The following is a 24,958-nucleotide window of genomic DNA, read 5'->3' on the forward strand; positions in this document are numbered from 1 at the left end:
GAGCTGGAACCAACTTCCAAGGGAAGTGGTGCTGGCTCCTACCCTGGGGGTCTTTAGGAAGAGGCTTGATGCCTACCTGGCTGGACTCATTTGAGTCCAGTTTTTCTCCCGCCCAGGCGGGGGGTCGGATTTGAAGATCTGCAAGGTCCCTTCCAACCCTACTTCTATGATTCTATGATTCTATGATCCCAGCCAGGTGCCTATCCAGACTCTTCTTGAAGAACCCCAAGGATGGGGTGAACACCACCTCCCTTAGCAGCCCATTCCAGATTCTGGCAACCCTGACTGTGAAGAACTTTTTCCTAATGTCCAGCCTAAACCTTCTCTCTAGTAGCTTATGGCCATTGTTCCTTGTCGTTCCGGGGGTGCCCTGGTGATCAGATCATTGCCTACTTCATGTTGCTCTCCCTTATGAATTTGTACGCTGCCACAAGGTCCCCTCTCAGCCTTCTCTTGGAGAGGCTGAAGAGATTAAGGTCCCTTAGCCTTTCCTCACAGGGCCTTCCCTGCAGGCCTCCAATCAGACGAATGGCTCTTCTGTGGACCTTCTCCAGGTTGTCCGCATCCCACTTGAACTGCAACATCCAGAACTGGACACAGTATTCCAGCTGCGGCCTGACTGGTGCTGCATAGAAAGGGAGAATCACATGACAAGGTGCGATTGGTTCTACCAACTGCTTCATCATATTGGTGACTCATGTTCACCCTGCAGTCAACAGTGACTCCAAGATCCTTTTCTGCCTCAGTGGAGCTGAGAAGGTCACTCCCAAGCCTGTAGGTATGATGGTAGTTCTTTCTCCCTAGATGTGGCACCTTCCACTTGTCCTTATTGAATTGCAGCCTGTTGCTCTCTGCCCACTTCCCCAACCTGTCTAGGCCGGACTGGATCTGGTTCCTCCTTTCTAGGGTGTTAGCTGCACCCCATCATTTTGTGTCATCTGCAAATTTGGACAGGATATTTGGATATAATTTGGATATAATTTGGATATCTCCTTATGGAAATGGGGAATTGTAATGCAAAGTAATTAGTGACTTCTCCAAGCTCTTGAAGGACATTTACTGCAGGTTTGGCCGTAGAATTCAGCTATTTTGAGTCCCCATCTTTTACCTTAACCACAAAAGCATCCTTCCGCTCCCTAGACTTCCTCTCAATCTAGTCCTTAAGTGGTGAAGACAGAGTGTTTCTTTGTGTTGCTACATGATTATATTTAAATTTCAGTAAGTGCTGGATGTCATTGTTTCATTTTTTCCCATTATTATTAGAGCAAATGCTTGTTACTCACATTAGCCATGCTATATAAAATTATGTTATACATTTTCCATACGAACAACCACAACATAACCTCCACAAAAGCACTATTATGACTAGCTCTGTGTTCTGTAGTCCATGCTCTGTGTAAAGTCTGCAAATCCAGAGAAGTGCTTACTCAGTCCATCAGCTTGCAGTCCTTGCAGGCGTTATAAGCATTTTTCACATTCAACACCCAAATGAAACACATTCAGCCTTTAGTTATCATTGGGCATTCTGTAGTGACATTAAGTGAACTTTCAGACACAGCTTTGCCTGAACTGCCAGGGAAGGAGGGTTGTACTGACATGAAACTTCCATATAATGAAGCGGGAAACAGGTTTTCTTGAATAAGACTTAAGGACTTACTTTTCTAGTATTGCCCAAGCATACAAATATCATGAATCAAGTGTCAAAAATTCTTAAGAGAATGTGTTTAAAATCTTAAGACTATTTCAGGCATTGGCAACCTTTACAGACAGCTAGCTGATTCTTATAACCCTGTTGCTGTCACAAATTGCTGATGACCCTGCAGTATTCACTACACAGGGCTGCAAATTCACATGATCAGAGACTATGCACGGGGGCAAATTCTGTGGCAATGGTAAGTGAAGAAAGAGAGCAGGGAGGGGAGGAGAAAGGCAGAACAGGGAACAGGAATGCTCCAGTGTTCCTGCCACTGCATCCCACTGATCCCCCCTCAGCTACTGCTTATCTTATGTAGGTCAACAACCTACAGCCCATGGGCCGTAAGTTGCTGACCTCTGGATCCTGGCTCATCCAATCCTCTTAGTTAAAATATCAGAGCATATTGTCAGAGAAGTTTGTCTGATGCTTTTACATGCACACACAGAGGCACAAATGGTGGTATTCTTTTTATTCCTTCTCTGGATTTTTAGCCTTTAGAATTTATATTTGTGAACTCTTCTCTACAACTATGAGGGACAAACTCATATTTCAATGAAATCTGAGATTCTCAAGTAAATATATAACTCTTAGGGGGTGGAACTTTAAAAAAACAGACTAAACATTGTGAGACTCAGTTAGAAAAATGTATTTCCTAACCTAATGATACATAATAATTGTGTGGGTCAGGAAAGACCTGGAGCAAAAAGAAATAGGGAGCAAGAACAGGATGTTTCAGTGTTTTAGTACATTTTATATGAGTTCCAAGCAGAGATATGTGAGAATTATTGGCTGATTAATGGAGGCTATCTCCCATATACCTTTGCATTTGCATGTCTGGTACTTGAAAGAAACCCATTAACTAAAACACACTGCTTTTTTCTTACAAAATAACACCCAAAAAGAGGAGGAAGGCACCTAATTACTTAGTCATACATTTTCTGTATTTCATAACAAAACTCATTACTCTAAAGGCTCAATTCAGAGCAATGATCCTTCATGAGCCAAAAAAGGTAGTGAAAATGGTCTTGGCTCACAGCCAAATCTATTCAAGGGCAAACTTGGACTTGCTAGGGTTCCTCTATCTCAAAATCCACTCAAGCAGTATTCAGTAATATGCTATTGCTCATTGCCTGTCAGCCTCAGAAAGGTCCTCCAGTCCTCTCAGTTGAAATATCAGAGCATATTGTTTGAGAAACTTTTCTGATGTCATATTCATTGGTGTCAGTAATGCCACCAACATTTTTCAGATGTTTTGAATTTTATTTTTGATAAACCAGTAAATAACGCATTTTTTTCAACATTAGCTTTGCAAATCTCTATTTGGGAACCTACAAATAAGCAGCCTGATTTTTAAGGGAACTCTTAAGTTTCCATTAACTTTAGTGGCCTTGATGGATGTTCAGCATTTTTGGAAAAAATGGCAACCAAAATATATGTGAACATTCCCACTAAGTGTCCCCAGCAGTACATGACACGTTGTATGCTCCAGAACATAGAGCTTCTGCCTATCTGCATACAAGCTTTTCCTATACAGGTACTGAACTTCCAGCTGCCAAAAACATTTGTAATTCTGAATATCGATTTGACTGATAATTAAATTGGTGGCTAAGCATATCAGATGATGCATCATAAATATTTCTTCATTTATTGCTCACAGTTACCTCTACTTCCTAGGCCTAAAACAACTAAACTTTTCTGTTGAAGCAACATAGATGGCAATAGGTATCTAACCATCAGTTTGTTAATGACTTAGCATAATACTCTTCCTTGTAACTAACTGAAAGCTTTGCATAATAGTCAATATTGCAAATCTTAAAAACAGTTCAATTAAATGTCCATCTGATAAGGTTCAAAGTAAGTTGGATGCAGCATAATATTATAGTCCCATCCAAACTATTACTTAAAAGGAAAAAGCAAACAACACGGATTTTAAAAAGTAAATGACCTGAGCCTTGAGGCACAGACAAACAGTTGAGATCCACTGTGTTAAATACAAATTTTAACTTTGACTGCAACTTGGAAGCCAGTGCAGACATTTTGGGACTGGAAAAATGGGTTAACTCTTCCTACAGGTGCAGGTGATTTTTGTCACTAGATTCTGGACTTAGTACTATTTTTGTAATGATGCTTTTCACAGAGCTGCTAACAAAGAATTACAGAAATTCAATGTGAATGTAACAGAAGCATGCAAAATAGTTTTCAAGTCAACAGAAGTCAGGCAGGATTTAATCCTTTTTATATGTCCAAGATGATAAAGAGAAAAAAAACCCTTTGTAATAATTTAAATATGTTTATCAAAAAAGAGCTGTGAATCCAGAGTTCCAGATCTTTTCACAGATAAAGAAACTTTTACCTAAGTTTTATTGGGATTTAAATATAACTAACTAAATGACTTTCAGTATTGAACAGTATAGAAAAGGACTGCTTCAAAACACAGATGTATCTGAATGTCATTTACAAAGAGCTGAGGAACTTGAAGTGAATCTTCTTGATATCCCATCCAACATCATTTATATATCATTTATATATCACAATATAATGAGACAGATGCTGAATGAGTTTTGCCCAGAATATGGGATTCTGGCATTGCCATTGGGAAGCAAAGATTTTTATTTATTTTTTTTTACATCTCTGAGTTACAGTTCAACCCTCTACTTATTGCTGCCCAAGAAAGCTCAGGTTGTGATATTCCCATTTAAAGTCAGAGTACTATGGGTGCCTATACAAGTGCAGGCAGGCTGCTCCAATGTGCTGTAATTACAGTGCATTGGAGCAAACTCAATTAATTTCCAGACTCACTTAATTGAGTCTTCTGGAGTAGGATAATAATTGTGCTCCAGCAGACTCCAGTGTCATGTGTATCAGTGTCCCCATGCTGAAAAATGGTGGTGGGGGCACTATAACAAAAGCTCATTCAAAGAGCTTTATTTAAAGCACCCTGCCACCATTTTTCAGCATGGGGACACTGATACATGACACTGATGCACATGACCCTCTGAGCTCTTTAATTAGTGCAGCTCTCAGAGCTGCACTAATTAAAGTGCCCATCGCCCTCCTCCTCCCCCCCACTCCTGAAGCACATATATAAATCCACTATGATTTCAAATTCAAATTTAAAATGAAATAGCCTGTCTGAGATTGTAGCCTTGTTCCCATTACATTTTTCCTGTAGATTGTGCACTGTGAATTTTCTGGCTTCACTTCCCTTTTTGCCAATCTTGCTCTTTTTAGACACAGCTTTGCTCCCTATTGCCTTCTACTCTATGGTTCCTTTATACTGGCCAAAACCTTGGGAGGCAGCAGATCCTGCTGCCAAACTAAATAACTCCAAACTACCCACCTTGCATGCATTGTTTGAGGTCACATGCAGCCAGACACATTTGGTAAGCCCTGAGGCTTTTTTAAGAGGTCCAAAAGGAAGAACCAAGGGAGACATATTTGCCTTTCACCCTAAGTCCTGCACCTGGCAGGGCTCAGGTACAAAGTGAATAAACCCCTGAATATGTTTGAGTTTTTTTCTTTTTTTAATTCCCTTTTTATTATCTGTACTGTTGTAGGAATGCACAGTCACCCACGCTGTAGTGATAACCCAAGGGGATCCCTCTGCAAAAATGGAGGCAGGATAAGCTAGCAGAGCATTATCAAAATCTGAGGGACTAAAAAATGCTGTGTAGACACCAATAACCAAACTCCGTACAGTTGCTCCCCCTCACCTCCAACTAGATACAGACCTATTTCACACCCTATGAAGCGGTCTAGGTACATCCCACTGTTAGTCCCTTACACATCCAACAATATGGCTGATAGAAACAGTTGGCCCTACAATGGATCAGGAAGAGGAAATAGAGCTGAGACTCATCAGCTCCTCCCTTCCTCTTAAGCACAACTGTTCTGTATTTGAGCATCATATAGTAAAGTTGAGTGTATATGCTGTTTCCCCCTCTCAAATTTAGTAATACAAAGAACTGCCTGGTTGGAGAGAAACTGCCCCAGGATCCTGTAATGTAACCCTGGAATTAATATTGTGAAATGGCACAGATAGTGCTAATGACTCATAGCTCTTCTTCCAGCTTTCCTCACCATGGAAACCTGGAGATTGGTAGCAACTGTTTTTTCCCTTCCCCATGAAACAGGCCAGATGATCTCTTAGATCCAAGACAGAAATTCAATAAACTGATTTAATCTAGATCAGTTAAGTCTGATACTACATCCATCCAGGTTTATCTTAAACCAGTTTCAGCCATTTTGAAAGTGCTTTATATGCCTTGAACTTCTACTGTGTTACAGATCTGAACTACTTTCCAATTACTTATACAGGTTTGTATGTCATTTCTGCATCTAGCCTTAGAGGACACAAATGAAGAGGGATAATGTTGATGGCCATGATTAGCTTTTCATCTTCTGAGAGAGCCCTATGCTTGTTCTTGTCCTCACCACCCTCACTACTCTGGGTGTTTTTGAAGATGGGCCTGTTTTGTGTCTTCTCATTCTCCCATCTGCTTATCCAGAGGTCTTATATCTCTGGAAAATGCTGTTTCTCTCTGCCTTATCTCTGCAGTTGAATGAAGATTCCTTACTGGAAAATGAAGAGATCACCTCTTCTAATGCCATCAGCAATGCAGGAAATTTTCATAGAATCATAGAAAATTTAAGTTGGAAAGGACCTCAGGAGGTCATCTAGTCCAACCCCCTGCTGAAAGCAGAACCAGACCCAATTATCTCATCCCATCCAAGCCTTCATCTACCGAGGTCTTAAAACCCCCCAACAATGGACGTTCCACAACCTCTCTGGATAACCTGTTCCAGTGCTTTACTATCCTCCTTGTGAGAGAGTTTTTCCCAATATCTAATCCAAACCTCCCTTGCTGCAGCGTGAGAGAACAAGAAGCAATGTTTGCATCTGCCACTACTGAGAACAATCCAGCTGCATCTTCTTTGTAAACAGCATTCAGGTAGTTGAAGGCTGGTATTCAATCCCCTCTCAGTAGTCTTTTCTCATAAATCATGTACCCCCTTAGCCTCTCCTCGTAAGTCATGTGCCCCAGTCACCTAACCATTTTCAATACCCTCCCCTGGACTTCCAAATTTCCAAATCTCTGTAGTGGTGGGCCCAAACCTGGACACAGTACTCCAGGTGTGGCCTCACCACTTCCAATTAGAAGGGAATAATCCCTTTCTTTGATCTGCTGGCAACACTCCAACTAATGTATGCTGTTAGTCTTCTTGGCAACAAGGGCACACCGTTGGCTCATGTTCAGCTTCTTGTCTGTTGTAATCCCCAGATCCACTGTAACTCCTGTACTGCAGAGTTGCTGCTTTACTGCACAGTCCTAAGCCTGTACTGGTGCATAGGATTATCTACCCTAAGTGCAGGACTTTGCACTTCTCCTTATTGAACCTCACAAGATTTCTGTTGGTCCAATCCTCCTGTTTGTCTTGGTCTCTCTACCTCCTAGCTCTACCCTCCACCCTATGTACTGCTCTCTCCAGCTTGGTGTCATGTGCAACATTTCTGAGGGTGCACTCCATCCCACCTTCAGGTTTTTGATGAAGATATTGAACAAAACCAGCCCCAAGACCAAACCCTGGGGCACTCCACTGGGTAATGGCTGCCAGCTAGACATTGAGCCATTGATTACTACTTGTGACAGGATTTGGGCCACAGTGGTGGCCATATCTCTTTCCTGGCTCTTACTCTAATGTAGCCCTCCCTTGACTGGTCACCCAACATGCCTTGTTCTGATAAAATATTGAATAAGGGAGGCTGACCATGGGCTTTAGGATGAGCCATCATCCATTTGAGGCACCCCAAACCTCTGCCAGACCCCAATAGTCTTGATTCAGTTCTTCCACTCAGTGGGCCCTCTCAGCCTGTCTGTGCCCCTGCAGCTTAAGGGACACATCTGTGTCCCTCCAGGGTACCCGTAACCTTAAGGGATCATTGTGTGACTCCATTCTCCCCTATGCCATGCCCCTTGCCTCCGTGTTATTGTATCATCATTCACACTGTAGAGCTCTTGGCCTCATCAGCCTCCTTCCCCTGTGCTCTCACTGCACCCTTAGTCCAGGCCCATGGTACAATTCCGAGATGGGCCTCCCTGCCTGCAGGTCTCTGATCCTACCAGTCCCTGGCAGTGGCCTTTTTGGACCTTTGCCCCCTCCTGGGCATTGGCCCCATTCCTGGGTCTATAAAGATCTTCAGGCTCCCTGGCTCTGACAGTCCCTGGCTGTGGTCCTTCCTGGACTTTTAGCATTCTTGGCCTCTGGCCCCACACTCAGGCCAGTTGAAACCTCCAGGATCTCTGACATAAATTCCCCCCCAGACTCAATTTCCTACTATAGCCCCTCCTGGGTCCTAGCCCTGCTTCTGGGACAGTCAGGATCACCAGGCTGCCTGGCCTTGGCAGTCTCTGGCAATAGCCCCTCCTCTGGGCTCGCAGACCCCCTGGTCCTGTGCTCAGCCTCTTTCTGGACTCATGGACTTCTCTGGGCTCTCAGACCCCCTGGTCCCACACACAGCCCCTTTCTGGGCTGCCAGTTCTCTGAGCTTTGACCATACTCCACTGAGGCTGAAGGCTAAACCACCAGTGCAACTTAATAAAAATACTAATGCCATCTGACAGACACCCAAACCTTCTCTGGGTTTAACATAAAATAAAGACTACCTTCCTGCATAAACAAGCCTTTCTCTCTGCCCTAGGTAACCATCCCCTGTTCCCAGGCTTGCAGAGTTGCTTACCCAGATGCAGTCAATTCAGGAGCCCTGCTGCTTTGCTGCCAGGAGCTCGTGTCTTCACAGCTTCCAGGGCCCGATTGCCTGACCATCTTAGGCCCAGGGCTTATGTGGTTCAAGCCCGGCCCTCTTCTAGCCAGGTGAGTCTCTAATCAGCCCCCATTGCCACCTGCAAGCTGCATCTCAGCATGCTTGCTCTTTTGAAGGGACAGGAGCACCAGTTGTCCTGTCACCTTACCCTTTGGGTCCAACAATCCAACCGGTTTTCTATCCACTTTGCAGTCCTTTCATCCAACCCATACTTCCTTAGCTTGTTTGCAAGAATGTTGTTGGAGTCTATCAAAAGCCTTACTAAAGTCAAAGTCTAGCATGTCTACTGCTCCCCCCCCACCCTCATCCACACAGCCAGACATCTCATCAGAGAAGGCAATCAGGTTGGTCAGGCATGACTTGATCTTGGTGAATCCATGCTGCTGTTCCTAGTCACCTTTTCCTCCAGATGCTTAGAAATGGATTCCTGGAAGACCTGCTCCATGATTTTTCCAGGGACTGAGATGAGGCTGACCAGTCTTTAGAAACCAGGATCCTCCTTCTTCCCTTTCTTAAATATGGGCACCATATTTTCCCTTTTCCAATCATCCAGGACCTCTTCTGACTGCCATGAGTTTTCAAAGATGATAATCAGTTGCTCTGCTATCACACTGGCCAACTCCCTCAACACCCTTGGGTGCATTGCATCTGGCCCCAGGGACCTGTACATGTCTAGCTCTCTAAATATGTCCTAACCCTATTCTTTCACCACTGTCAGCTGCTCACCTCCTCCCCAAACTGTACAGCCAGGTGCAGTAGTCTCCACCACCATTTTGAAAAGCAGGAATGCTGAATACACAAGACACTACTGCCTGCTGGAGTGTTCTGGTTAAAACGTTCCAACAGATTTGATTAATTGAGGCTGTTCCAACATATTCTAATCAGAATGCATGGGAGCACATGTAAAAAGGCCCTCAGAGACTTTCAACAGACCTATCTCCAGTTTTAGACTGGAGCTGTAATCAATCATACAGCTCTCTCACATAAAATGCAACTCCTCCTCCTCTTCTACCCTGCTGTCCTTCCTGAATGATTTATACCCATCATGATAGTATTCCACTCATGTGAGGTATGCCACCAAGTCCCTGCTGTTCCAATTACGTCATAGTTCCGTGACTGTGTGAGGACTTCCAAATTCTTCCTGCTTGTTCCCAGGTTCCATGCATCCATGTACAAACAGCTGAGGTAACTAGAGCCAATTGCTCTACTTTCTCAGGAAGAATGAGAAGGCCTCCACTTTTGCCCCCTCCTGCTCGTGTTTCCTCCAGGTCATCCATTTCCACTCTTACCTCAGGACTTTGGTCTCTGTCTCCCAGTGAACCTAATTTAAAGACCTCCTCACCAGGTTAGAAAGCCTGTCTGCAAAGATGCTGTTCCCTCTTTTTTGCAACCAGGAAGGGGAAAGGAGGATTAGAACAGAGAAAGAAATGCATTTTCCCTGAAAATAGACCAAGATTGATCTATATGAATATACTGATGATAAACAATAACTATTCAATACCAAGTCTTGCCTCAGAAGACATATTGCACTTTATGTTAGTTCACATTTCCTAATTTTGGCCTCAACACAGGATGGATTTCCAAGGTTTAGTCTTAGCCGAAAGTCAATAGATCATCTTCCCAAAAGGACATGCTCTCATGGACCATATTAATACCTTTCCATTCACTGAGTGCCATTATACGCTACCAGTTATCCCATTGATTTTAATTGAATTATATGCAGAGTAAAACATAAATCAATGTCAGCAAAGATATCAGTTTCTCTATGAAGAAAATGTATATTTGTATTAAAAGATCAGACTTTCAGCCTCAAATATTGCATCTATGAGAATTTCTATTGCCTTTCATAACTATGAAGAACTGGAATAAAGTAACAGATCAGTGCCGTGGTCTAGATCATCCCTTCTTCAATAAAGTTAATGGGAGGAAATCTGGAAACAGACAGCTATCTGTAAGTTCCATCACAATGTGACTCTCCTACTGTTTTGTTGTAAAGAGGCAGAATTTTCTCATCTTGTAATAGGCTGTGAGGTCTCCCCTCAGAACAGATGTCTATCCTGTACTTCCTCCCAGCTACTGGGAATGCCATACTTTCTCTTTACCAGGGAAACTACAGTACAGCTAAAAACTCTTTGCTCTTGTCCTACTCATTCTCCTTTTCCACAACCCCTATGGGTCCGAAGGAGTAAAAATTAAAGGGGGAATAAAATGGGCAATTAAGAGACATGAATAGTCACCTCCTCAGATGGATCAGGGTAGAAATCAAATGTTTCATGTACCTGGCAGCATTGCATGATTAGGATACTTCCAAATACTGAAGCATTATTCTGCCTTCATCCTGCATAGAATAGAAGTGAGGCAGAAGGTAGGGCAAGATATTACCTCAGAAACTAACTTATTCAGAAATGCATAAGCTTTCACAGGCATCGTTGTTTACTTTTTCAGAATAAAAGCTTTCCATAGCTTACTCAGACCTTCAGATCCATGGTAAGAAGATGCCGCTTGATAAGGATGGAATTTCAACTAAATCAGAACTGAGAGTATTAATTTAGACAACTAAAATATTGAAATAAACTAATTTATATATAGCAAAAATCTGTCTGAGGACAACAACAGGGTTCATTTAAGCAATGTGACCACAATCCCAACTCACGTCCTAATGAGAAAACGTGTGGTTATCTCCTCGAGTGCCCTTCTCTTTATTTCCATGTTCAGAAAAATTAGACCAAGCCCTTTTCCCTAGATAAACTCTTTCTCTTCAGAAAAAAAGAAAGGAAGGAAGAAACAAAATATCTTCTTCCTGAAGAGAAGAAACAGAAGAACTATTTCACAGCTGTTCTTCACTTTTCTGGAGTTCAGATCAAAAGAAGGGGTACTCTCCACACCTGTTTCCTTTCTCTACTAATGAAGAGACTGAACAGAACAGGAGACCTCTTTGGCCTGGCTCTTGTTTTATTCTGCCACAAGGATTGGAATCTCTCTAACTGAGATCTCTGAGCTTTGTTTTGGTCTGAGCTCAGGAAACATGGAAAACTATTGTATAAAAAAGGGGTGTCCAACTGGTGGCTGCCACTTTCCTCATTGCTTTTGATGCAGTGGCAGCCAGGGTCTATGAGCTCTCTGTCCCTCTCCAGCATTGGCTTCTTGCCCCCACTTCTGGGGGTGGGGCAGTGCACTGGAAGAGGCCTGGTTGGCCTATTTTGCACACATCGTGGGGCAGGGTCTGGGCTGCTTGCACTGCATGCACTGTATGGAAGGAGCTGGGCTGCCTGTGGTGGTAGAGGAAGGACCTGCTTGCACTGTGTGCACAACAGGAACCAGGGTGTATGTGCTGTGCACACAGCAGAGGAGGAGGCTGAACTATTTACACTGGCCATGCAGCAATGAAAGAAGCTGGGCTGCCTGTACTGCTTGTAGCATAAAGAAAGGGAAGTTGTCCACAGGGCAAGTCCGGCTGGCTAGGAAGTAAGGCTGCAAATGCAGCAAGGGAGGTCTGGGCTGCCCACGTAACAGGGAGGGTGGACTCCTATGTGGTGAGCATCTTACATGGCATGCAGCCTCTTGTCTGTGGCCCATTCAACCTGTGGCCCCAGCCACTGAGAACCTGGATAGCCTTGATATATAATAGGCACAAGATGTAACATGATCTGAATAAAATAATATTATTTAATGAGTTATTTATCTTTTTAAATGTATTGTTTCTTAGAATAAGATAAGAAACACAAAACAGTTTGTTAGTAGTCAATGTGAATAGCAGGCATGCATGAAAATATTGTAGTGTCTGTACTGCCTTGAATGGATTTAGCAGTACATTTGTGCACTGAGGTCTGAACTTGAATCCCCAATGTGAAGGAGATAGCCAAAGGAGATATAGTTTCCCTGCTCAATAGCTGTTTTTATTTTCCCTTTACCACCTCCATGCCTTCTCTGAAGTCTCTAAAAACACTAAATTAATTTTTGAGGGGGTTTTTTCCCCCTATTCACTGCTTTCTCATCTGGAAAAAAGCCAGCGCATTGTGAGAAGTTTGTCTATTGTAATTTACAATAGTTACCATTTGGACAGAGCCATTGCAGAGATACGTGGACAGATCCAGCGAGGGGAGGCTTCAGTGGGCAACTGTAACCTCCTTCAGCTATGCTGTGCATGAAGTGAGCGCTCTGAACTCACCAACTTGTCACTGCAGTTCTGGAACTGAGGGGGTGAACATCACTGCCATGTACTTCCCCAGTCCTTGCTCATCTCCAAATTCAGCTGGAGGGGGAATGGGGCCATGAGTGGCAGCAGTCTTTATCCCCTGGGCTCTACAACTGCACTGACAAGCCATGCACAGCACAGCTGAATGTGGGGAGGATATAACCACACCTGGATCCACCCCTGCAGAGGGACAAGGAAAATACATCAGCCTGCTGCATCAGGAATGAGCAGGTAAAGGAAGAAAGGAGTAGATACAGTAGCAACATCAGAGCGTAGACTTGACTGTTCCAGGTACTGGCATACCATTGTGCAATTTTTTTTCTTTTCAAACTTGTGTATTTAGCCTTGTTGAGAAACACTAGTGGGGAACATCACTGGGTTATCATTGCATGATAAATGAAACTTAGATGTCTGACCACAGTTCTGCTGGTGGATTTATTTGCACTTCTGTCTGATTGCTGAGGCAAAATCTAAATTACAGTTCAAGTTTTGAATATAAATGAAACTGAAAGAAACTTTAGTTTATCCTACCAGGCCTGCTTGGTTTCAGAATTTTGAAACTTGCCATGGGAAGTTTTAAGCTGTTCCATCTCTTGAAGATAGACCCAGATTTGCTGAAAGTTTTGCAAACTATGATGAACCTGTTACTTACTCAACCTAGAAAAAGTTCCAAGTTAGTAATATCAGATACATACAGATGACTTTAATAACGGACAATGATATTGCAGTTCAAATTTAGTTCTAAATATATGCATAGCGGGCATGTCTACACATGCAATTAATGTGACTAAATATACTCTGGCTCAATTCAAGTCAGAGTGAGCTAATCCCAACGTCACTGTCTACATGTGAGTTTAAACTCTATAATTTTCTGAGCTGTTAGATACCACTTGTATCTGATGGGACTATCTGGCAGTGCAGTAAATTAGTCTACTGGGCCATAATTGCAGCACTTGTGTACACAGTGATGCATTACTGTGCAACAAATTAGTCTGCTGAGCAGTAAAGGGTCTCATGTAGATACACCCAGTATACCATTACCCCTCTGGTGATCTATTTTTTGGAGAATTTTTTGCCACTCATTTGATGAAAATTTGTTCTTTATAAAGATAATTTTCCAAAATACAAATGAAAAAGTGGCATAAACTGGAAAATTTTAGCAATTCAAACAATGCCATATGGGAAAACTGGTTTCTTCTGCCATCTTCGTTTTGCTTAATTATTTAGAAATGGTTAATCCCTGGATGCACTTTAACCCAGAATGCACAGCATCTGCTGTAAATAGTTCTAAAATATTTTAATATGAAAATGAATGCTAATTAGGGTCTTCTGTCACATGCAAAGAAGAAATAAGGCTTTTGAAAAGATATTTCATGCTTTAGATGTGCAACTACATTTACATCCAACACCCTTTTTTCTTATTGTTAAATGTTACCTTTCTGTAATTGCAGACTAGTATAGACTTACGATAGGAGCATCTTAACAATAATGGACACTTTTTTTAAAAGAGATTATTGCCAAAAGTGCATTCTTTATTCCAGAGAGACACTGTAATAGATACCAGCATTTTAGTAATGATACAAGCAATCTGTAAGCTATTATAGTTTCCTTTAGAGTAACTTAATCTTCATATTGTTTTATATGACTGGAATTTTAATAGTGTTTTTAATTTACAAAGAAAAGTATATTGCATATTGCTAATTACATATGAATTTGAACTACGTACCAGACCACTGAACTATATTCTTAAAAAACAAACATTTTTAAAAGTATTTAACCCAGCACAAGGCATGGCACAAAGAAATTAAAGAATGTGTCATACAGTGATAATAACAGCTTTCATGGAATAAGACTAGGAGAAGCATCACATCTCGATTTTGTTATTGTGTATTAATCCATATGCCATACAAAAGGAGACAAGCTGGAAAGAATACAGGTGCTATTTCTTAGCCCTAGAAAGTTCTGTTTTATTTGTAATTTTTGTTTGCGTATAAGTTGCACATACATTTCTTTGCATTTCTTTTTAAAAGTGAACTCAATCAGATACCATAGTGATGAGTGTAACATAAACACTGACACAGATGGACCTTACAAGAAAAATGTATTTAATTTTTGCTATTAACATATCTACTTGGTGTTTGACTTAGGTATAGAAGGAAAAAATCTTCATTGGAAATGTGGAAATATCCACAAGAAAGATTAAGATTAAATTTCAAACTTGTTGAGGAAATACTGCCCTCTAACCATACAGTTCTACAGGGATGTGCTCAGCGTAGCAATTTAGCAGAGTCTGATGCTATTAAAAGTATGACTTTTAAATAAAGAAAACTGGTTCACTATTTTGAAAGAAGTCATAATCTACTTTAAACTGTCATTCTGTGTTTCTGACTTTCAATTAGATGATATTTCTAAAATGTCAGTCCAAGATTCTGTTGTGACCATCATCCTAATAAAATGTGACAGCAAAGATATTATATCAATACTTTGTCCATAATTAGCATTAAAGTTCTCACAAGGGTTAAACAGAAAAGTTGTACAAAGGTTTTCCCATGAATGGTCATACAGACAGCATTATGCCTTTAAAATCTTTTAATATATCCAGGACTGATGACAACATGGAGACAAATCTATGAGCAAACCCGTTTGGAGAGAATAGTGTTGTGGTGTGTGATGTATGTTACGTAAATGAGCTTATTAGGACTCTCATCTATTTTATTATTGGTGCCCAATTTAATAGAGGCATTTAAAAAACAATATTTCTGCCTGACTCCTTGAAATGAAGAAGATACATTGATATAATTGAGAGCAAATGATTGCATGTTGTGGCATTTAATCATGTCATTTTTCAATTGCTATTTTTTGCACTTCACTGCATACTTATAGAAAATTTAGCTTCAGTATAGATTAAGTCCCACAGTTTGCAACTGAGTAGAGTTCCTATATTAGGTGACATTTTCTTTTAACCTTGAAATCCATTAAAACACCAGAGTTTGCCAGTATTTTTTTTTAAAGACAACAAGTCATCATTCATTTTTTCAGCTATGGCATTTGGCTTTTTTAGTTTGAGGAGTTACTTATCATTCGTTGTCTTTTCTGTTCACTAATATATATTCTTATACTGAATGTTCGTGCAGTAGGGGTACAAATTACAAGCTGTACCACAGCAGAAAGAAAGAGTTCAAAGAGCCACTGACAGAAAACTTTGAAACAAGAATACTTTTTAAAAAACATTCTGTTGATTTATCATATTAAACAAAGAGGGTGTGTCTCAATTATGTTACTTCAGTTTTACACCAACTCCTGAATTCTGTAGAGTTGTGCTACAGACACAAAGGGGTGAATCAGGCTCATGCTCTTTATTTTGATGAGTTCTAGAGATACCATTAGAGCAAGAGAAGAAGCAGCCATTAGAGTAAAGGCGGTAGAGAGCTTACGTTCTCACACTTTCCCATGAGTTTTCCCAGGCTTGTCTGAATGTTGATTTTTTTTTAAAGAAAAGGAATAAAAAATTATACAAAAGCAGTTCAGCTATTTGGCATGGTTATAGTAGATGGGGAAAAATAAACAGAAAATAAAGCATTATTAATCAGGGCATAAAGGTACAATTTTTTTAATCAGTAGAGATCAGGCAGAAGTTTCCCCTTTGGGCAAGGAAGTTTTTTGAACTTTCATTTGGAGCACCCAATACTCCCATTAAGGGACACATTTCCAGAGGCAGGATGCAAGGCTAGGAAGACCACTGGTCTGCTCTTCCTTAGACATAGACACTGGACTAGATTAGCACACTGCCTAGTGGCAAAGTAAATTTGTATTTAACAGTTTTCTTTACAGTTTTCAGTCATTTTAAAAATTATTTTAAACAGGAAAAATAGCCACTTTTCAAAAATTGCTTTTATATGACCCTGCTCATACCCTGCTTCAGCAAGGTATGTAAGCATGCATCTAACTTCACGCACTATTAGTCCTATCACATTCATTGGAGCTGTTCCTATACATAGTGTTAAGGACATAATCATGTGCCTTGTTGAATCAGGGGCTTAGTGGTCAAGCAGTAGTGTTCTACCATGCTCTGTGAGAGACACCAGGCCCATCTACACATGCAATTAATGCACCTGAATTTTCTGCACAGAAAATTCAGGCTCATTCAAGCACTCCCCAGCACACAGCTACGCATGCGCCCCTGTTGGGAGCAAATTGAGACCTACAGAAACAGCCCAGTCAAGGGCTGCTTCTGCCCTGCTCAACCCCACAGCAGCTCCAGGCTCCCCCAGATGTATGGCCCAGGTTGGCCGAGGACACACAGGGGTTTAGCCCCGAGCTCTGGAGGACAGAAGGAAGCTGTCAGCTCCATCCCAGTCAGGAGGAGAGATCGGGCAGCCCCACCTCCTTCCCCTGTCCCAATCTCCACATGGTTGGGAGGCAACTGCCCACCCAGCTGGGACAGCTCTCCCAACTATGTGAAGATCAGGACGGGTCCTGATTTCCACATGCCTGGCAGGCAACTTCCTGCCAAGCTGGGACAGCTATACCCCGCTGTAGCCCCTTGCTGCCTAGGCTGACAGGGAATAATTTGCTCCTGGTCAGCATCTATACATGCAGTACAGTGCATTAATTAATGCATCCATTTTCTAGTACCTGTATTTACAGCTAACTGCATAGTAGCCTAATAACACTGTGCAGTAAGTAGTACGTCACAGCATGGATAGTGCTAATCCACTACTGCACAGTATGATTAGGCTACTGTGCAATAGTGTCACTAAAAAGGCATTTGCTGGCTCTACTGTGCAGTAACTCTGGTTGCTGTGCATTTATTTAGTACTAAGTTAAATGTGCAGTAACCAGTGGACATTAATGAACATGTAAACGTGCCCACTGTACATTAAATTAGTGTAATGTGCAGTAAAGCATCTCATGTAGATGTACCCAATACTTGAACTACTGAGCTATCCAGGATATTAGGTACTCCAGACACAGCGCTGTTGGCCTGTAGACTAAAACTAGTGTTTGATGGGAAGCCACACAACAGTATACTTTTTCAGATAATTTAAAGTATGATTAATTTGAATGACTGCAAAAAGTGTCCCAAGTAGCCCTTCTAGCCATGAAAATGGCAGCCACAAACACTACAAATGAGACTAGAAAAAGGAAAGAAAGATCTCCAAAGCTTTAGCAATGATGTACAGGAACCCACAATGCAAGAAAGCATGCTTCATAATAACCATTGTAGTTAAACAGTACTAGTATATGTAACTCTTATCTCTCTACATACTGTGAAAGATCATTTACATTATTAAAGAACTTGAGCCAAGATATGCAAACACAGGTGGGTCTCAATCTATATTTAACCACCTTCTTGGTTTTCTGAACTGGTGAACAGACAAAAGTTTCCACTGAGGGCAACAGAAACTGTTGCTCTGCTCTTTCAAAAATCAGGCATGTGCCTGGGGTTTGGGGCCTCACAAACTTCAGACTTTTAAATTCTTGGCTCTCTGCTTTACTTTTGTTAAGTGATGAATATGTTCACCATGAGACTATTATTAATTCAATCTGTAGACTAGCTCTTAGCTTTTAAAATAAAGTAAATATTGAAGATCTAATAATCAGATACTGCATGTGCACAATCACTGTGTTCACAATTTATGTATAATCATTTCAACAGATGTAGGTTATGAATAGATATAGTACACTGTGGCATATCATGTCACAGGAAACATATAATGATAATGACTCTTTAGGATGGTACATTACAGATCATAACACCTCTTTTAAATTCACTGTATTCTGTATAATTATATGGTGTTTAAGTTTGCCTTTATATGATTATGTCCTCTGGCTCTGCAAGTATGGTTATAGACAGTCTTTTAAATGTTGTTAAAAATAGGTGTTTCATCCCTTTCCTCTTTTACTATTAACCATAATAACACCTAATAAAGTTGAAACAAAACAGCCATGGGCCTAACTATCTACATATAAAGGCCTAATTTAATCCCATGTATTTTTGTTTATGAATAGATGGGTCCTTGGTTTATCCTATCACATGGTATAATGGCGTGGTCTGGCAAAGATCATATAGTAATAAGGTGTGCCATAGGTACGTACATAGTTAAGATGAATTAAGGTTACAGGACCAGATTCAGAGTTCCATTGTGTTAATCCAGACTTGTACTGGTGTAACTGAGATCAGACTAAACTAGAATAGCTACTAGAATATTAAATTTCTTTGCTTTTACAGTGTTAAGTAGGACCATCAGCTTTATTTGCACCTAAGTTTTTTTTTCCTGTTGTAATATTAGGTTAATGAATAGCATCTGAAAGGAAATATGTCAGACATGGTGGTTACATCAAGAGCTGTGTAGGGAAATAGTAATGAACCCTAGGAAAATAAATAAGGGCAAGTTCAGGAAACATAAGTGAAAATGCAGCTCTGGTATAAATTGAATAATAAAATTCTTGGTCATATTTTGCCATAAATAGTGGTTTGGGAATTTGTCATTCACCTTATTTAAAATTCAGAAATATTAAAGGTACAGGGTTCTCTCATTACAGAAATAATAGAATTCTGGCTATTACAGAGTTAGGGTAATTTAAATAGCTATAGAATGCATTATATCAATAAGTGGAACATCTGTATGAAATGTCCACCTGCTGATATACTACTCAATGTACTTTACAATGAAATGCACTTAATCATTTTAAGACTCCTTCTAATGAAGCCCTATCAGGATTAACATTTTGAACACAAATACTTTTAGGCATTAAAACTCCCGCTCTAAATGAGATTGCATTGTCTTGTTTACCCTTGTTAATTAATAAGCAATCTGTTAACTGTTAGAATAGTCCAATTGTGCCAGTGAAAGTAGATTAGTAATTCAGTTATGTTTGTGGATATAATCAGCATTTTTTCTTTAAGGCTTTGAATTAAAAAATCACTTATACACTATCTGTTGGCAATGGAAAGGTGTATATTTTAGATGTACATTCTACTGCTTTGCTCCAGTTACTCAGCTTAGGGACACTGTACAAGCACAAATGCTTCTTGGACAAAAATTTTGGAAGTACATGGTTTCTAAGCAGATCTTCCTTGTTTTTAAGCCAAAGTGACAGGACCATCCAGAATCTTAAATAACTTTTTTTAAAGAATATTGTGGCTTTCTTAAGCAAATTTAGAAGGGAGCACCCAAATAAGTTACCACTCTTTTTCAGACATTGGTATTTATTAAAAGCTTTGAAAGCTTTGTATATTCTTCTAATATATATTAAGTGGAAAGTTAAAACAAAATGAACTCCCTTTAATAGAGTTGATAGTTGAGATTTTCTCACAGGTCATGCACTTTTTTTGTGGCGTCCAGCGGAGGGAAACAGATGTTGGCAGGTTACAATTCATGCTGGTTCTTACATATGGAACATAGTCCTGCATGGAAGAGCATAATGCCAGGAGTAGCACAAACCCACGTATGAATCATGTACTAGATCCCAGCATGCTGTAAAAGGTAGATGGCCAGGAGCAAGGCTGAAGCAGTCATCCTCCAACATTTGTGCCATATGCTGTTACCCACAAACATTCTAGGCATTCCTGTAAAGACTGTTGCAAGTTAAAGCTATCCTCATTCAGTGTTGAATGTGTAGATGCAGGTGTAGGGTATAGCATCTGAAAATACTATAATGGACCCATTATCATATAGAGAAGAGTAGCTAAATCTTGCCCTGCATAGATGGGAAAACATGTTTCTCAATTCAGGCATGGGAGATAAACAACTTACACTGTTATCACCTGCAATTGTACAGGTTTTCAGAGTACACACAGCATTTTTGGACCTCAACCAATAGTTCCTGACCTCAGCCAAAGGCTTGTTTATTGGCTTAAATTGTACAAGAAAGTACAAATTACAAACTATTTTGGTGATGAAATACAGTGGTTGTCATTAAATGTTTATAATTTCAGTCACAGACAGTATTACAAGAATATTCCTATGCTTATTTACAGGGCGTAAAATATCCTAGAAATCTTTTATAAGCTGTTAAGATTTCAACCACTTTCCTTCCCTGTTGCATGGTTTTCCTCAGGAAGAGGCTGCATGATCTATAGTGGTTAATGGTTCTTCCAAGAAATGTATTTTTCTAAATTTTCATTTTCTAAATTTGCACTGATTATAGCTATGAGTAACATTTTGTTTGGGTTTTTTTCTGAGAAAAATCTTTAAATCCTTTTTTAAATTTTTGAATGACTAGATGTCAGCATAATAACTAATTTTCACAGACATAATCCACTGGAATACATGAGGGAAACTCTGTTATATAAACCATTCAGCATCATTGAGGCAGTTAGCTACATATGGTATTCATTGGCAGAACACTTAAGGTAGCCTTGGAACCTCAAGTCTATTATTATTATTATTATTATTATTATTATTATTATCTGAATTCATCATCAAGCGTTGATATTAAGTATCAGGGAAACAATGAGTAGGAAACAGAAATTTTGTCAGAAGAAAATGGAACATTTAATTAAGAGTTCACTTTATAGATCATAGATGACACTATACTGATACCTGTCATCTTTCTCTCTCCTGCAGTCTCTTTGTTGTGAGATCAAACAGAGGCGCCGTGGGGTAGCCTCTGTGTTGCGATTATGCCAACACCTCCTGGATGACCAGGAAACCTGCAATCTGAATGCAGATCACCAGTCTATGCAGCTGATAATTGTAAATCTTGAAAGAAGGTGGGAAGCTATTGTCATGCAAGCTGTCCAGTGGCAAACCAGACTACAGAAGAGGTTGGGGAAAGATCCAGTGAGTAATGTTTGATTTAAAATGACCTAGTGTCATTTAATTTTTCACATGGAAGACATTTTGTTTTGGTGGTAGGCAAACGCATCAGTCTTATAGTGAATTTTCTGACTGAAGATGCTGTCCCCAATTCTTACAATCAACAAAATATTAATTTTCTCAAAGCTGTGTTTCCTAGGCATGTGTGATTAATAAGATAAATTCATAATATACTTGTTCTCTTTGATAGACTGTTAATCTGACAGTACCTGCTCTTATCAAGTACTAAGTACATTCTGCTCCTGTGCAAATCAGCCTAAAACAAGTTACTCATAATCTAGTAGGCTGGGACCCATAATAATTTTTCACTGACTAAAAAAATATAGTTTAGAAAAGTTACTTATTCTGTGAGTAATGTTTTTGATCTTTTTAAAATCAAGGATATATAAGGATATGTACTCATTTGTTTTAATTGAAGGGAACAATTCCCAAGAAGCAAAATATTTTATTGCTTAAATTAGGGCTGTCCTACTGATGACCCATGAGCATGTCATGACCAATGGAGCCAACAATTCTGTGGTGGAGCGAGTGGTGGCAGGGTTATCCACTGTAGCTGCCAAAGTCTGTTTCAGTGTAGCTAGCACCTGTGGGGTTAATGCCACAGAATTTCCCTGTTAAAACCCCCACTGGGGACAACTTTCAGTGGCAGGGTAAATGGTGGCTTACAGTGGTCAACACTGCTGCTGCCACTGATCTCTGTCCTGTGAGAAGCCCTGTGGTCTGGATCGAGCCTGCCAGTCCAAATGAGTTGAACAGCCCTGGCTTGAATCATCAGTTGAGTAGTATAAATTAGACAGACTTCCTACAGTACAAAGACATATTGCAATGTAGTATGTATACTTAAACAATAAACTGTTGGGGTAAAAGGCATCTCTACTGTAACTTTACGGACTGCAATAGTTGAATTGGCCCAGCATGTTCTCTAGTTTCATGTACTTTAGTATTATGATAGTATTTACAGCACAGGTGTAATGGTAATATCATTAGGCTGCAAACAGACATTCCATTTATCACAGAATCAACCATTTTATCCCAGGGCAAAGTGCAGTTATACAGACATCCACGTCCATTGTCCTGGGATAAATCCTAAAAAGGTTTGCCGAATAAAAAGTAGTAATAGTTTATTCTGAGATACTGCAAAGTATATCTGTACAGCTATCCTGGGACTGCATCATTTGATCAATGGTAGAAGAACGGAACTGCATTAAGCTGCATTCACTAAACCCTGATTAGAAGGGCAGTGTACGTACACACCAATCCCAGGATATTTTTTTTCTGGGACAAACACAGCCACAACTTTTTTAGAGATAAATACAATGTCTGTTTCTAGCTTAAGAGCCTCGTTAAGATTCGAAAATGAATGACATATTTTAGCTCATGTCATTTTTAGGTCTATAGTAAATAAGTACAAAGAAAAATATTCTTAAAACCTATCCTGTCCTTCTTTGACAATAAAAAATAGAAAAATAAAACTTTTTGTTGTTATTCGTTATATTATTGGAGTACCCCAAAGTACCCAAAATGTATTATGGGTTCTACAGACAACATAGGAAGTAATTTCCACAAATTGCTGATTTAATTGTCTAAAAAGACCAGTAGAACGGTGTAGTGGAAAAGGATGCAGCACAGGATGATGCTTGGGATGATGATTGGCTGCATTTTGTTATTTATATGTCTTTTTTTTAAGTGACAGAAGGCAGGGTAGAGATGCACCTTATCAATTAACTAAATCAGAGATGCATAAGCTGAGATGCATATTCATCTCTGATTCAGTTAGTCTATACATGCATCTCTATCCTGCCTTCTGTTTGATTTCAGACTAACACAGTTAAAAGATACAGAACCATCCACATATGCCTCTCTGCCTAGCCATTTGTCAGTTGGGTAATTTGGGATAGGTATTGCAGTGGAATTGGGATTTAAGGAAAGATATGAATGAAGCTTTTGAATCAACTCAGAATAGGCGTACCGTTGCAAACAATACAATAGAAATAGAAGAAAGTAAGGGATGCAGTCATTGGAGAGATAGGCAGAGCAGTAAAGTGGTTCTGGTGGGCAGTGAAAGAAAAAGTACAGGTACGTTGTAGGTGTACAATCTACAGGTACAGTGTCATGCAGGTCTTTGAAGGTAAATATAAGAAACTTCGATGTGGTCACAGCAAAGATGATGATCTTTGTGGATACACTTTTTATGGTCTTAAGGTAAGGATAATATGCTTGGCAAAGACACATCAGAGGAGATTACTGAGAATGATATAAGAGATGAAAAAGACTGAACAAGAATCTATGTAGATGGTTGAACTAAATGGCCATTGAGGGCCTTTCAAACTCTGTAATCCTTTGAGTCTTTCTAACCAAAAAGAAATAGCCACATCTTTAAAATGTGGTTGAGAGTCTCCTGCCATTGAGCGTGAAAAAGGATGGCATTGTGTTCAACAGTTACAGTGAATGAGGAAGTGGGGAAGTAGGGTGATCTGAGGCAGAAGGACCAGGAGTTCAGTTCATACCATTTTTAGTTTAGGCATTCAGGAGAAAATGTCTGACAGAAAAGATGTAGGATTAGATGATTGGAGAAAATATGGGATAAGGATTGATTTGTGAATCATTAGTTTAGAGGTATCAGTTGAGAGCAAGGAAGCAGATGCAAGCCCCCAAAGGAGAAGGGGCCAAAGGTAGAGCCCTGTGGAACTCTCATTCATGGAAGGAGAGGGACCTGACAAATTCAGCACTGAAAGAAGGCCAGAGAGGAGGGAGAAGAATCAGGACAGCATGATATCACAAAAGGTAGGGAGGACAAAATGATGAGAAAGATGGTCTGAAGTAGTAATTTTAAAGGGCATCAGCAGTGTCAAAAGCAGTATAGGGGTAGAGGTCATGATACACAGAAACAAGCCAGTCAAATATTTAGTGAAATCAGTTTCGGCTAAGTTGAAGCCAAAAAACAAATCAGAAAGGGTTTAGGATGGTGTTGAGTGAGCAGAAATCAAGGCAGCAGTTGTAGATGGCTCACTTAAGGAAAGGAAATAAGAGACAAAGAGACAAATAGGGATGGAGACATCTTAGTAATATGAAAGAAATTCATATTTTGAGAGAAATTAATCTGAGTGAGTATTGAGGTTGAGGTTGAGACTAAAAGCCAGGGATGTCCACAGTGGAAGTAAGATGGAGCAAGAAGTCACATGGATGGGTTTAGAAAAGGAGAGCTAGTGGCAGAGAAGAAAGAGAAGAGGGCATCGGAGTGGGAAAGAAAGATTGTGGTAGAATTTTTCAAGCTTCTCCTGGAAAAATTGGGTTAAGGGCCCATGATTTTATGACACCTTCTCTACTATTTGTAATATTTTTGTAATTGCTCCCACTCCAAGTAATGTTAGGTGAGTTTATTATTATTTTTCTCTCTGTCTTTTTAAATTGTAACAGCC

At 40.2% G+C, this 24,958-nt stretch overlaps 1 protein-coding gene across 3 annotated transcripts in view; it reads left to right on the forward strand.

The window, feature by feature from the left end:
* AKAP6 (A-kinase anchoring protein 6) overlaps positions 1 to 24,958 on the forward strand; it is a 439,998-nt gene that overhangs the window by 371,900 nt on the left and 43,140 nt on the right. For all 3 annotated transcript variants that reach the window (XM_019552170.1, XM_019552169.1, XM_019552171.1), the window contains exon 12: positions 21,288 to 21,503. In XM_019552170.1, the coding sequence (XP_019407715.1) occupies positions 21,288 to 21,503 (216 nt within the window). The remainder of the gene's footprint in view (positions 1 to 21,287; positions 21,504 to 24,958) is intronic.

This window comes from Crocodylus porosus, unplaced genomic scaffold (genome assembly GCF_001723895.1).
Source record: "Crocodylus porosus isolate Cpor-Errol unplaced genomic scaffold, CroPor_comp1, whole genome shotgun sequence".
NCBI lineage: Eukaryota > Metazoa > Chordata > Crocodylia > Crocodylidae > Crocodylus > Crocodylus porosus.